Here is a 15892-nt window from a genome sequence, read left to right on the forward strand (position 1 = left end):
AGTGGCGATATGTACATCATGCACTAGGATTATGAACAGTAAATGAACAGAGCCAATATCCTGATTCATTTTGGGATATGCATCTCCAACAGCTTTAGATCTGTAAGAATATGATGATGTAATACAGAACTCATACCGTACATACAGAAGAACCTGGGGCAATAGTAGAAACAGAAGCGGAGGCTGCCAATGCACAGAATAGTCGATGGCTACATTACCTTCCCAGTTTTTTATTCATTTTAATGTGTTGATTTCAAATGGAAGAAAGATGAAGACGTTTGTAGCACCAGTACTGTGAATAAGGTTTAATTTCCAATCACATTAAATTCTACATATTGTAATCAGTCCATGTGACCAAATGTATTTATAAATTAATCTGACTATGCGTTACCTCAGTTATGACATTAGGCTCACTGACTTTTTATATTACTATGGTTCTGTAGAACATTCACTATGGCTGCAAGACATTTCCAAATCCTGTCCATCAGGCTGTTTGGAACGGTAGCTCCACATTTCCCAGCCAAATGAGAGGATACTGAGAACTGAAGCTTACACTGGCAGGACAGCCACAAATCTGACATTTCATGGTCATAGGGGTAAAGAAAAACACAACACTGATTTAACTATAAAACACCTTACAACTAAAAAGGCCAGTGAGGATGCTTTACCCCTTCAGCCTGCAAAGGGTTACGGTTGTGCTAAAAGCCAACTCCAAGTAGTGTATGTCGCAATGAAAGTCTCTACATATGTGAATGAGCTTGTTATGCCACAGCACCATCTACAAAGCTTCCATACAGGTAATATTTGTACTGGAAATAGACATAGTGAAATAGAACATTCTGGTTATCTTTTATTGTACAAGTGCTATATTATAATTTTAATTACAGAATTATATGCCTACTGTAGGATTACATGCAGAGACACACTGCACATCAACATACACTACAAAATGTCTCTTTGAATGCTGAGTTTGAAACGTGTTTTGGTCCAGTACATATTGGGGCAGGCTATGTATCTCCATTGGGAACTGTAACTGCATTTATCCAACATAAAGTGAGATCAGGTGCCTGATAACGTTTCTCTGGGGAATATTTTGCTTGAGTGGGTGATTCCATACAAGGAATTTCTAGATTCATAGTACTTTATACTGCCAAGTGTTCATTCAGCTAAAGAGAGTTTATTACTTGTTACCAATCTCGAGAGAGCTTGGTATTCTGGTCCCTTTTAGGTGGAGCAGGTGGTGGCCCCCTACGTATAGTTGCATAGCCTGATAAATGGCTACCTCCATAGCAGTTAGCTTTTTGATGGTCTCCTAGCAGTTCTGGAGGAGGGGGTGGCAGTGCCATATCATCCATGGTGGCTGTGGGCTCTGGTCTAGATAAACGGGCAGAGGACAATGAGCTGTGTCTAGTAATAGACTTTCTCTGCAGAGTCTTGTTAAGATCAGCAAGGAATCCTGGCTGAACACTCAGACTAGGTTTGGGTGAAGTTGGTACTTGAGAGCTGACAGGTGGAAGAGGATCTGTCATTTCCACCTGCATTAAACGCACGCTGTCATTCCGTTTCGGCATAGTTGGAGGGGGGGCCTTTTTTACAGATGATTTTGACCAGGTCTGTGGCTGTGGGTTTACCACAGCTACCTTTGGTGAGGTGTTGCCAGAAAAAACAACAGGTGTACCATCTGATGGAGGTGGTGGGGGAAGAAGCTCAAGATCTGCTGGTGGAGGTGGGAAATCAGGTTCAGAATCTGATGGTGGGGATGGAAACTCTGTTGCTGGTTCTTTCGCTGATTGTTTCAAGCAGGGCACTTGACTAGAAACATTTACCTGCTGGAAAACCATAGGCAGGTTAACCCCTGAAAGGTTGAGTTTAGCTGGTTTTAGTGGAGCTGCAGTTGGTGGTGCCAACTCCTTTGATGGAGAACCAGGAGATTCTGAAAATCTGCTGACTAGACTGTCCACTGAAGACTTCTTAGATTCTTGGTATTCAGCTGAGCTGTTGGATTTAATGCTTGAGTTACGCTGTGGAGTAGGTGGAGGTTTCTTTCCACCGGGGCTTGAGGTCTTGCTTGGCTTTTTGGAAGGGGATCCCATTTTGTCTGGTGTGGGAGAAAGTGGTGGAGCAGGGGATGTTGCAGGAGCGGGTGGTGGTGGTGGTGGAGGTGGAAGGAGAGCTAAGCTGCTTTCAGGTGGTGGAGGGGGAAATTCTGGTGAAGGGACAGAAAACGGCTGCCATTTTGGTTTTGCTTTTACAGCAGGAGGAGACTGAGGGACAGAATTAGAAATGGACTGTTTAGGAGGTTGATCTGAAGGTGGAGGAGGTGGAAACTGACTAACGATTTGTTTAACAGATGGCATAGGTGACTGAGGAGAAGAAGGAGGTTTAGAGAAGCTTTGTTGTTTAGGTAATGTTGGAGGTGGAGTGGGGCCAGAAGGAACAGATGATGCTTGTGGGGGTTGTTGAATAAGTGAGGGAGTGAAATGCATCTGCTTTTTGGGTGCAGTAGGAGGGCCTAATGAAGCAGATGAAGGTACTGTAGCAATGGGTGCTACTGTTTTATTGATTGGTGCATTGCTTTTTACAGGTGCTTGGAACTGTGGTGGAGGAGGTGGTGGGGGAGGAGGGGGTGGAGGTGGTGGGAGTGGAGGAGGAGGTGGAGGCTGAGTGGCCTGGATAGTGTTAATCTGCTGAATTTGATGGATTTTAAGAGGTGGAGGTGGAGGTGTGAACTGAGGCATAGAGGGTGTACAAGGGGAAGGCTTTAGCATAGCCATAGCTGAGCCAGGTGGAGGTGGAGGAGGTGGGGGAGGAGGCGGTGGTGGTGGAGGAATAGCACCATTGGGAGTGACTACCATTTGGGGTTTTGTGGACTGAGAAACATTCTGGTTTAAGCTAGGTGATTTGAAATGAGGACCGGGGTACTGAGAAGCATTCTGCAACCTTGTGATAGTACTGTACTTTGCAAACAAAATTGGTGCTGACACAGATGGGCTTTTTGACTGGGTTGGTAAAGGAGGAGGAGGAGGGGGTGGAGGTGGTGGTGGAGGTGGAGGAGGCGGAGGAGGAGGAGCAAGTGGTGATGGTTGAGAAGCAGCATGGGGAGACACTGCTCTAATTTGAACATGTGAATGTTGTGATAGTGAAGTTGAGGGACGACTCAAAGACTCCATCCGTGCCTAGAAAAATAAATATATATATATGGATATACCTGATTAGCAAATGGATATAGATTGAGCACGCCACAGCAAAGCATCTGTAGCACACAGTCATGCACATTCTAATGAATGATGTGCTATATGCTGTGGGTCTGCCAGATGCAGTCATATTACTTAGAGAAACAACAACACAATAAACCGATTGATTATAACAGACAAAGAAGGTGGGAGATGACTGAGAAACACCACAAACAATTGATAAAGGTTGAAATAGTACCATGCATTATCCAAGTTATGTGCACTGCATGCAAGCAGGGGCTTCCAAAGTTTTAGCAAAATAAATACAAACAGTGAGAACTGCACCACCATGAAACCACCATTAAATGCTCCTATGTTTTGCCAGCAAGGTCAGGGACCAGCAACTGTAGGTCAAGTCTCTAACACTTCAATTCACTAAACGCTAGCGTTGGAATGCTAAAGACAGAAAGATAGATAACAGCAAACATTCTGCATTTTAAATTTTTACATAGCTCCCAACCAAGGATTTTAAACAAAGAAACTGGAAATGATTTTAACCATGCTACAAAGAATGCATGCTGGTTACAAGGGAACCAGAGGGGAACATGCACGCCAAGGGAGAAGGAAAGGAAAAATAAGGCAAGGCTAGCTGAGCAGAATATTGCTTATTCTTGTATGGAGTGCCTAATAATTATTCTATAAAAAATATTAGCCTGCTAAGTCCCAGTAATAATCTAGTTTGTGTGTAAAAAATCTAAGTACTGGCAGCCAGAAAAAAAATATCATAAACCTATAATTCACATTGGCTGCTTTTCCCAAAATATCAAGTTCCTACTGCCTGGATGCTGAACTGTGTCTCACCCAACTGCAGCATAATGTGGTCTCAAAACATAGACAGGACTGTTGCCAAAACATGACAATAAGGATATTGCTGAGGATGCTTGCGTATACCTACCCAGCCCAAACTTGTTCTATTAAACTAAAAATGAGAAGGAGCGCACACACCTGAAGGGTGCAAGGTCACCAAAGTATTAGGGTGTCTGGGGGTAAGCCCATACATTTTTGTGTTGCTTTAATAAGTTCTAAAGGCCACACTGATAAGGCAGAGTTACCTGTTTCACTGACACAGTATATGACTGTCAGCAATCAGAACTACTGCCATTTTTCAGCCAAGAAACAGAAAGTCAGTCTGACAGAGGGCTTGCGTTAAGGTATATTCACATTTTGCTCAAGAAAAGATTAGCAACTCTTTTAGAGATGCACTGAATCCATCATTTTTGATTTGGATGAATTCTCCACAACAGATTTGGCCGAATACCGAACTGAATTCAAACCCTAATTTGTATATTAAAATCTGGGGAAAAAAATCTTGTTGTCCAGAGCTCTAAAGTCACATGACAATTATAAGAGTTTGGATTCGGTCTGGCTGAACAAAAAGATTTCGGCCAACCTGTGTCAATACAAAAGCTGTTTGGCCAAATACCAAAAGGAATCCTGGATTCAGTGCGCCCCTAGATTCTTTAGAAAGTTAGTCTGGAGGATTCCAGTTAACAACATCCAGGTTAAAGGTGTTTTCAGATGACCCCTGACCTTAATACTGCCCCGTACAGAGCGCTGTGGGTTGGATGGCCTTAGCAGAAGTAGGCTTCTCATTTGGAACCTGGGACAATGAGGCAACAGGAGAGACACGAGCAGTGAAACAAAATGCGTGCGACAGAGCAGCAACAAGATGCAAACATATTTCTTACCCCCGTTCAACGGGATTTCCCATGCTTAATGCAAATGTATAAAATACATTTCATATTCATTGGCCTTGTATATATACATACGTATATGTGTGTGTGTGTATATATATATATATATATATATATATATATATATATATACACACTGTATATATATCAGGATGAGGAAGAGGCTATATTGGTCTTCTGGATTATATCCATTAATATTTCAGCCACAACAGATCAACAGATGGGGTTATGAGTACCAGAAGTGGACTGTATATTTGTCTATGTAATGGAAACATATAAATGGGAATGACTTGGCTTGGCACATGATGCATACTAAACATTGGTCTACTTAATGGAATGGGAAATCATGTTCATGATATGAGGTAAAAAGAATGAACTTTGGAACCCAACAGCTTGCTATCCATGCAGCCCAGCAATCCATGCTTTAGTTCAGAACAGGCATGTACAGTAAGTTACAGCTATTGATACCTTGCTGGATTCTTCCAACTGCGTTCCCCTCTTCCATGCTTCAGAGAAGATTGAGCTCACAATGCTCTGTGATCGCACATGGGACATGGCCTGTATATCACTGCCATCTGATTGGTTGGAATGGTTTGATTGGGATTCTGGGAAAGAGAGAAGTGGTTATGGTAACAGCAACAATGGCTCCTCACTGTTTCACATAACCCTGTACTAACACAAAAAGCCATATCAGTAGGAGAGGACAAGAGAGAAAAGGAAAAAGCAAAATGTTCAGGAATCAAATATTTATTGAATGGGGTTTGGGTCAGGTTAGCCTACCAGAACAGATAAGGCATGGGTGTAGAATGGGCTGGAATAAAATCATTTTTAGTGTTTATGGGAATAAAAAGAAAAGATCAGACCAAAGTAAAGTAAGAATCTCATAGGATTAGACCAAAGTAAAGTAAGAATCTCATAGGATTAGACCAAAGTAAAGTGATAAAAAAGGCATGTCCCCCTGCAAGATCACCAAGCAAATACCCCCTCAGTGTAACCTAGCAAAAGTCCCTGGCACAATGATGCCTTTGACATTTATAATACAGAGCTTGTAATGCTGCTGTCAGGAGAGTGCAAACTACTAATGAGGAGGAAAGATTTACAGAGAATGTGGAAAACTGCAGTAAATACATAAATTATGGTCCGGGAAAGCAATTACATTTTTATGATAAATAACTTCACCTCCACTGGGCCCTATCCACAACAGAGCTCCACCATACTTTATCTCAAAAGGCAGGAACAGGGTTAATAGCTTTAATTCCCATCCCAGAAACTGAGCAGACTGCCAGTGTGCTCCTGGTTGGTGAACAGTGCCAGGGACAAGAAGTGATGTGGTCTTATGTGGCAGCCACCAATTCTGCTGCACAGGTCAGGTACAGTGAAACGGGAAGATGGTTGGTGCAGCTGGGAAAGGGGGAGGGTCCTGTGGAGCTTAATAGCATGTTGCTGAAGTTTGCAACTGGTCTTTTCTTCCTTTTATGCCTCTCTAAACCCCGAAAATTAAAATGCAACCTTGATGTGTAGAAACACCATTGCTGAACTGGGAGTGCATTGAATGCATTGATCCATATTTTTTATGACTTGTACTCCTATTTATCCTCTCTCCTAATCATCTCCCAGTCTGCCATTCAAACACTGTCTTGTTGCTAGGATAAGTGGGACCGTAACAACCAAATAAAAAGTAAATGCCACAGCTGAGAAGTGCACATGGCACATGGGGTCAAAACGCCACATGTCATAGCCCTACAGTTCAACTTGCTATTTAAAATAATATGTCCTTTTAGCTTAAACTAAAACTTTTATTGCCCATTGATGAGACTGCTGAATTAACTAAGAAGTAATACATACCCTAAAAGACTGTAAGCAGTTAAAGGAACAGTAACACCAAAGAAGGACAGTGGTTTAAAGAAATTAAAATATAATTAACTATTGCTTTACAATAGTAAAACTGCTGTGTTTGCTTTAAAAACACTACTATGGTGTATATCAGTGATCCCCAACCAGTAGCTCGTGAGCAACATGTTGCTCCCAGTGGCCTCAAAGCAGGCCCTTATTTTTTGAATACTTGGCTTGGAGGCAAGTTGTGGTTGCATAAAACCCAGTGTAAAGCCAAACAGAGTCTTCTATAGGCTGCCAGTATACATAGGGGCTACCAAATAGCCAATCATAGCCCTTATATGGCACCTCCAGGTACCGTTTTCATGCTTGTGTTGCTCCCCAACTCTTTTTACATTTGAATGTTGCTCACGGGTAAAAAATGTTGGGGATCCCTGGTGTATATAAATAAGCATCTGTGTAGCCATAGTGACAGCCATTCAAACGAGAAAGGTTACATAAATATATTCTGTAAGTATATAACAGTGTTCTATAGAGCTTATCTGTTATCTGCTATTTAGCCTGTGCCATTTAGCCCTTTTTTCAATTGCCTCAATGTTATATACATCACAGTAGTGTTTCTGAAGCAAACAGATCAGTGTTACCAATGCAGGGCAACAGTACATTATATTTATATTACTTTAAACCACTTTCATTTTTTTGTGTTACTACTGTTCCTTTAATATTAAAAAATAGGCAAACTGAATGCACTTATGCAAATTATATATATATATATATATTTATTTATATAAAATATATATAAGTTCATGCTTCTTTTCTGACACGAAACAACTTCACTTTAAAACAAATTTGTTTGTGCTTGGATATAAAAACATCTCAGAGAACATAATGTCAGAGCAGGATTTGTTATTCAGTAACATGAGAGAATTGGCCACTGTATACGTAAAATGCTCAGTTATAAAAAAAAAAACATTTAATACAGTTTTAGCACACTAAAATAACTAAAAAATGGTCTGATAACGTATTTTTTCCGAAGGACCAATACATAAAAACTCTCTTTGCTATAAGCAGCACAAGACCCATTTAAGTTGCTCTTGTCCAAGTAATGTAAGTGTAAAACAGAACCAGCCTTAGTGGTAAGTATGAGATATACATACAAATCAGTATAGGCTGAAGCAGGCCTGGACTGGGATTCAAAATAGACCCTGGCATTTGAACTACACAGAGGACCAAACAACTCTTTACCAGCCCAGTAAATAGTGACTGTCTGTGGCATCATACAGCAGCCCCTCAGGCATTTGCAGGAACCCACAGGTTTCCAGGCCTGGGCTGAAGGAGTTTCAGGATATAGCCCTGAGCCAAGAGATTTACCGGGCAGACTGGAAGAGCTTGATCCAGATTTCATGCTGGAAGTGGACATGGAAGTCCAGTCATAGGCTGCCTCTGTCCTTTTTAGTGCTTCTTGATAGTTTGTATAGAGCTGCTTCCCATACTGGAGAAAAAAAAGTCAAATATCAGAAGAAGAACACAGAGTGCTACTGCAGTATAATCATAACTGGGGGCTCTCAGGTTTAACTATAAGGCAGTGAAACAGCACTAGCTGCAGGGGATAAAGGGAAATCAGAGTCAATGGAAAAGGAAAAATGGCAAACATGGATGTATATATGACACTGGCCGTTCAGACCTTGGGCAAAATAAGAAAATGCATATGGTAGTTCCTGCTTAGAAACAGTCACACAAAAACACACACAGCATGTGGTCTGAACACTGGACAGTAAACTGTATCCAGGGCAGAACTTTAATGGTTTGATACATAAAGATCTAAATTGGAAGCAGCTCCAATGCATGCTAAGATAGGCAACCAGTTAAAGTAATAGTACTATTTATACTAAATATGTATGCTATACATTTTAATTTAAAAAAAAACAAAAAAACACAAGAAAACCATAAAACAAGGGTTAATGCCCCAGCACATTAAAGTTCTATAGGAAGTTACCTTTGCAATGCGGAGACCATTAACCCATTGGTGCAATGTTCGCACATCGTCACAGCACAGGTACTTGATATACTGAGACTTCTTCTGGATTTGTGGGTGCTGTGGAGGTGAAGCATTTTTATTTCAGAAATAAAGCTTTTTGTTGGTTCTGATAGTTATAATACAAGTCTCTTGAAAGGTCACTGGGCGATAAAACCCAGACCAAAAGCTTTAAGTCCCATGTTCCCTAAACTAGAGTGGTTTCATAAATGGTTTCATCATCTGTCAGTGTCTAGTAATATTAGAGGACACCCAAGGCAACTGTCTATACAGAAAAATAGTTAATTGGTGATGCACGTAAGGTGAAGTTTGGGATATGGCCACAAGGTGGCACTGTATGATAAGAAGCTTTAGCTGAACAAACAAAATTCATTTGCTAAAGTCTGCCAACAAGTCCCCCAGTGACTCCTGAGCAGAAAGGAAGTCAAACTGGGAGGATGGTAAAGGCTTTACTGGAAAACATATCTAACTATACATTTGTAGTGTGTATGAGTAGATAATTATGGGCAAACCAAATGCAGGAATGGGTTACACGTGGGTGTTACAACACTAACCTAAATTTATATTTTTCCGCAGGAAACACTTTCACCCAGTTCAGCGCCCAAGCAATAAGCACTATGGAGTGAAATTGTGCAACATAGGAAGCCTCACCTTTAATACCAGGCAATAATCCGTGGGCGCTTTGTATTTGCTGCGATAATCCTGACCATAGTAAACATTGACGTGATCCAGTTGAAGGAAGCAGACGAGGTCTCTAGATGCCTGCAGGCAAAGAAATGAGCATGTTAGTAATCCATTCCAGATGATTACAGCTGATGGCTCATCCTACTAAGCCTCATACCAGTGTATCTACCTGAGCATTTATTCATGAGTAGAGCACAACAAATAGTGAGTGCTGAATTATATACTTACATATTTTATATATATACCGCAACAAAAGCAAAGGAAATAAAGATACTTTTAAATGCAGGTGATGTGGTTTATTAATCTGACGTTTCAGTCCTTTACTTGGACAGTCACTCCCTGATGAAAGTCCAAGTAAAGGACTGAAACGTCGGATTAATAAACCACATCACCTGCATTTAAAAGTATCTTTATTTCCTTTGCTTTTGTTGCGGAAACCCTACAAGTGCCGACACTTTGAATTCATTTGTATAATTTTTTAAGCTCTGGCACCTAGGTTTTTTCTGCAGTACAGGCCAGCACTCACAGGACTTCTAGGATAATGGCATCAGACGAATAAAAATGTTATAACAAAAGATCTTGAAGCATGGTTCTTTATTAATCCAACGTTTCAGTTCCAGCCAGGAACTTTCATCAGGGAGCCTGGCTGGAACTGAAACATTGGATTAATAAAGAACCATGCTTCAAGATTTTTTGTTATAACATTTTTATTCGTCTGATGCCATTATCCTAGAAGACCTGTGAGTGCTGGCCTGTACTGCAGTTTGTATGTATTTTTTTGCTTTAGCACCCAGGCATTTGACTCTTGGTTTGTGGCGTGCTACCATTTACAAGGATTGTGTATATATATATATATATATATATATAATTACAGGCAATAGTTTATTCATTGAATTGGGCACTTTCTAACCCATTTCTACAGCACTGTGGACATAAACATGGATTCTCTTTAATCTTATGTTGGAAGCTGCATTTGTTTCTACCACAATTCCTTTGCAAGTGGCTGTCCATTCTCCCTTTCAGAACTACAGCCACTGGCATTTTTGAAAGTGTAGTTAGCAATAGCAAAATGGCTAAAGAAATACAAACACGACCACACACAGGGTCCCACACCTACCAACCACTATGCCAAAGTGCAAGAGACTAAAGGCCAACATTAAATTGCACAGTAATGTCTTGCATCAAATGGCACTGACTGGCCAACATTAAGTAACAAAGTAACATACAGCATCATATGGTACTGACTGGCCAACATTAAATGGCAGAGTTATGTCCAGCATCACAAGCACTAACAACCCAACATTTAATTGCAAAGTAGCATTCAGCATTAAATGGCAGGGCAGCATCACGGACACCCAAAAAATAATAGCACAGCAACCCCAGTCTTTTCCACTATTAAAATTCTTTCCCCTCTTCCACTGTGCAGTCCCCTATTTATTGCTCTGCTCCAAGCCAAGAAAAGTGCTTAAAGTCTCCTTGCCTATAAGACAGGGTTATTTATGACTTAATGCCACCAATGGCACTCTGACCTTCTCAAAAGTCTTAAATAGGTTTGCCACCTAGCCAGTATTTTGACCGGCATAGTGCTGAAGGCCAGTGCGGTTATTAAAAATTTATCAGCAATATACCTGCTGATAAATTTAAAATGGCGGAAACCCTACCTATAATCTCTCCCTTCCCTGACTCCGCAGCAAATCCATTCCCTTTTATATAGAGGCCAGCTTCAGCCCATTTCCACGCCCCACCTGCCTATAGTAGGGATGCACCAAACGCAGGATTCGATTTGGGATTTGGCCAAAATTCATCTTTTTTCAACAGGATTCGGATTTGTCAGAATCTATGGTCCTAGCCAAACCGGATCCCTAAAAGCATGCAACTTTTTGCCCATAAACACATAAGTTGAAAATTTTTCGCCGTGTGCGTGGTTTATTTTGCCTGTTGGCTAAATAAATTTGCATATTAGAAGTCGAAATTCAGCCAAATCTTTCATAAATGCATTTGGGGTTCAGCCGAATCCTAAAATAGTGGATTCAGTGCATCCCTAGTTGCAACCTTAGTCTAAAAACTTCTCATTGGGCTTCTCCTTGCATCTGATAAACATGTCTGTGTGTCTCCTTGCTCCACTAATTATGTCTGAAGTAATAATTGGAGCGTAGTACACATTTTCACAGGAGTGCACTGAAAGTTTTTAGCAGTGCAATGAAAAGTTTTAAGACTTTTGAAGAGGTCAGTGTGCCAGTGGTGGCCTTAAGTCATAAATAACCCTGTATTATAGGCAAGGAGGCTTTCAACACTTTTCTTGGTCAGAAGCGGAGAAAGTGGGAGAGAGGGGTTGCACAGTGGGAGAGGTTGGGCCGCACAAGGTATACCTGTGGACCAAATGTGGCCCGTGGGACAACAGTTGGATAGCACTGCCATAGATAAATCCGATTCATTGCGCTAATCTGAAAGTAACCAGTGTAAAGCAACTAAAGTAGCATAATGCGAGTTTTAAAATTTGATTGGAAAATCCCCACAAAGGGGAAGAAGCTAGAGGGCGTGTGCCCATAAAGAGAAAGTGATTTCTAGGGCATCCCTGTGGGTGAGGGCAGCCAAAGAGTTCTATTAAGGGCACTCTTTATACAAGATGGCTCCTACTGCTCATATCTTTTGGGGGGTGCATTATTCCTTATAATACATGATTGTGCCAGACATAGTGTAAATGGTATCATCAAACTTTGACTCTATAAAAAAGTGTGCCTAATGTATTTGCAATATGCTGAAAATTTGAGGTATCTTACAGGCAATTCTCACTTCATCACTCACTCACTGTCACAATCACTGTGAAGAAGTTTAATTTGCCTTTATATTTGGCCACTCTCCAATACTGAGTGCAAAACTGCTTCAAGCAGCAAGACAGATAACTGATAGTGATGCTAGACTCTTTAATACAATCTTTAGGACATTTTTACTAAACAATAAAAAAGTGTTACTTTCTGTTGTTTATGCAACTTGAGGACTGCTATGGAAACCACATATCAACAAAATAACAATTGCATTGTGGAGCAAAAATGTCAGCCCTTCTTGAGAGTATGAAAGCCGCAGTAATTGAAATGAATGACTGTAGTCATAGTCCCTGGCTGCCTAATGTAAGATACAGATGGTAACACAAAAACATGTGTAATGAATAATAGAGCAACAGGAAGTCACAAATTAAAGGGGTAGTTCACGTTAACTATTAGTAGGTTATAGAATGTTCTTTTCATAGCAAGTTTTCAACTGGTTTTCACTTGTTGTAGTGTTTGTATTATTTGCCCTCTTCTTCTGCCTCTTTCCAGGTTGCGAGTGCTATCTGCTTGCTGGAGATCACCAAAAACTACTTTGTAATGTTTGTATTATTTATCTTTCCATTCAGGCCCTCTCCTATTCATCTTCATTAAAACCACTGCCTCATCGCTAGGTTACATTGAACCCCAGAAACCAGAGAGCTGCTGATACTCCAGACTGTTGAACAAAAGCCAAAGTAATTCAAAAACAAACAAACAAAATAAATGAAGACAACTGCAACCTTCTGCATTATACTACATTTTAAAGGTAAACCACCATTTAATTGGTTGGTTTAAAAGGTTGGGTTGGTAGAATGAATCAGTTACTGATTCACAGCGGCAATTCCATCTTTTCCACAACAAAATGTGGTCACACACAATAAGATCTACTCACTTGGTGAACGCCCTGCAGGCCCAACATAAGAGAACCACATCCAATGCTCCAATGTGGTCCCACCCAATGGGATTTTCAAACCTGCTTGATAGATATCTGGGCAATCAGGGAGGGTCAAACTGGCTGCTTAAATCTGCTCATGTGTGGCCAGCTTTAGAGCACTAAACATGAGAAGGTTCAGCAAGACTTAATCTGGAGTATAGAAGTTGTATGAGTGCAACAGGGATGCATACTTGGTGCTCCTATATTGTTTGATGACACAGTGGTTCTTGCAACAGCTTTGACTCTGCAGAGACATACCACTAAAGTGACACAGTGGTGTCACTATACCTTTAAAGAAAACCCCCCAAGTGCTTTTGTATAATTTTTCTCATCTATGTTTCTTGTTCACTATTCGCTTGTAACATCCATTGTGGCCTTACCTTTGCTTTTCCCTTTGGAACATAATAGATACCAGATGCTCGCAGAAGGAAGTATCGTTTCTTCCATGACTTTTTACCATCATCCTTTAGCCAAAGAACCCCTTCAATTTCTGGAACTGTTACTGAGCTGCCACAAAAACATTCCTGCAAAAAAAAAAAAAAAAAAATGAATTAGCAAAATGAATATATTGTTCCTTGGCCGACTTGTATGTTCGATTAAATATGGATAAGGCTAATGGGTTCTGTTATAACATGACAGTATTATCGTTCTATGGGCCAGGGTGTGTGGGGGCTGGTGCTGAAGAGGCTGGTGTTCACAGATTTCCACCACAATTTAGACATATGTTTGCCATGAGACACCATCTGGCTCTTCAGAATAGGAAAGATGCTCTGCTTTGACTGGAGCACAGAGTGATCAAAGGCATGCCACAGTCTTAGAACTATGCTTTATGTATCATTTTATGTTTCAGTAAAGAAGAAGCCCCCCACCACAGTCAAATTACCCTCTTAGGTTTGGAATAAGGATGGACAGCGTTCTCTGCACACCCCCAACCATTGGGTAGTTTCAGCACTGCAAGGTCTATGTAAAGCTAACAAACTACTGTCACTGTCAGTATTCCTGATCTAATGGGATAGGAGTTGCCATATTAATTGGGACTGTTATGGCACTTGTGAGTAAGAACACTTCTAACATAGATTCTACTGCTAACACTTCCCCATATATTTTTAGATATATTGTAGTAGTACATATAGTATATAGTCCTTAAGGATAGGGACCACAGAGTGTAAATTCTTTTTAGAAAAAAGGTGATTTTTTTTTCTTTAAAGTAGAGCAATTTACTTCTATTGTAAACTTGGAAAATCATAGGGAATAGATTTCGGACGGCACTGCACTTATTGTAGTTTTCAAAAGCCTTTATTGCACACTTCAGGGCATTACAGCAACTTGGAAAATCATTACACTGTTATAAATTGTTGGAAAATGAAATGAAATTATTATAAATGAAATAAAATGTGATGACACTGACACCAAAACCAGGCAAATAGTCATATTTTTTTTTAACTTCAGGCAAATTACAGATTTTTCAGCTGCAGTTGCTAGAAAAAGCAGCCCCAATAATAACGTGAACCAAATGATTGGTTTTACTTGTAGCAAATAAAAATTGTGATTCACAGTGGAACTCAGAGAAGCCACTAGCTCTGAATATGAAGCCAATAAACAACAGAGAATAAAGCAAGCAGGCTTAATCTTTCCTTATAATACAAACTATGCCGCTGATAGCTGTGGAGTACAACTCATGGCCCCATGTTCGTGCTTCATTTTAACCTCTAAATTGCGCAATGCAGGGAAGAGGCCACCATGGTGTCTATATTGCACTAATGATATATTTTGGTGTCAGCCCATCCAGCATCTGCCTCAGAGGGGCATTTCTCTATAGGAAGCACTAACAGGTAATTAGGGCATTTGTTTTGCCTCTGCCTTTCCCCACTAGAGCACCCATTGCCACAGCTCTAAAACAGACAAATTCCTTGCTGCAAAGCGAGGGAGAGTTTTGAGATATAAGGGAGGAAAATATTCTGGACATTCCTTTCTTTCAGTGCTTCCCAGCTGTAATTAATTTTATGACCCCATCTGTTTGCCAGACAAAGAACATGTAAAAATGAAAGGGTATAAAAAAAAAAAAAAAAAAGGTTTAATTGTGCAAATACACTAAACTTATCAATTTGTTGTATTTGTGACACACTGTGACAAACAAACATTTTTTAGGTTCACTGTGGGATGTTACTAAAAAGGCCTTTAGGCTAATGCCAGACTGGGCTGATTCTTGGCCTCTGGATAAACACAGGCCATGAGTCTGCAGATTCATTGGCTTATGCTGCTTCCTGTGTCTGCACTGAAAGGCACCAAAGTAGTATGCATTTTCCTTCTGAAATCCACACAGTGCTTTTTGATGCAGACACAGGAGCCAGCATAGGCCAGCAGATCAGCTGATACTTGGCCTGTGTTTATCTACTGGCCAAGACTCAGCCCTATATGATATTATCATTAATGTTTACCAAACAGGAAAATGATCCGAAAGGTGAAATAATTTGATTGTTTGGCATGAGGACAAAATAATCTGATTGTTTGGGCTGAGGGCCAAATGATGCGATCAGCCAGATACCGCTCAGCTCAATGTAGAAAGATCTGCTCATTTGGGAACCTCATCAAACAAGCAAATCTTTAGGTGTATAGTAAGCTTTAGATTCACAGTGAAGTCACTTATGAAGAGCTAAATATAATCCTGTTTA

General features: G+C 40.5%; 1 protein-coding gene across 3 annotated transcripts in view; it reads right to left on the reverse strand.

Annotated features, from left to right (window-relative positions):
- Window positions 1–290: 290 nt before the first annotated feature.
- The window catches only part of raph1 (Ras association (RalGDS/AF-6) and pleckstrin homology domains 1), an 86746-nt gene continuing 71144 nt past the window's right edge, over window positions 291–15892 (reverse strand). For 2 of the 3 annotated variants that reach the window (XM_031893700.1, XM_031893701.1), the window contains 6 exons: window positions 13601–13744; window positions 9447–9557; window positions 8757–8855; window positions 8132–8252; window positions 5396–5532; window positions 291–3176 (listed from right to left, as the gene is read on the reverse strand). In XM_031893700.1, the coding sequence (XP_031749560.1) occupies window positions 1188–3176; window positions 5396–5532; window positions 8132–8252; window positions 8757–8855; window positions 9447–9557; window positions 13601–13744 (2601 nt within the window). In that variant the 3' untranslated portion in view covers window positions 291–1187. Of the gene's footprint in view, window positions 3177–4763; window positions 4834–5395; window positions 5533–8131; window positions 8253–8756; window positions 8856–9446; window positions 9558–13600; window positions 13745–15892 lie in introns of all 3 variants that reach the window. The other variant, XM_031893702.1, reaches the window with a different exon arrangement.

This window comes from Xenopus tropicalis, chromosome 9, assembly GCF_000004195.4.
Source record: "Xenopus tropicalis strain Nigerian chromosome 9, UCB_Xtro_10.0, whole genome shotgun sequence".
NCBI lineage: Eukaryota > Metazoa > Chordata > Amphibia > Anura > Pipidae > Xenopus > Xenopus tropicalis.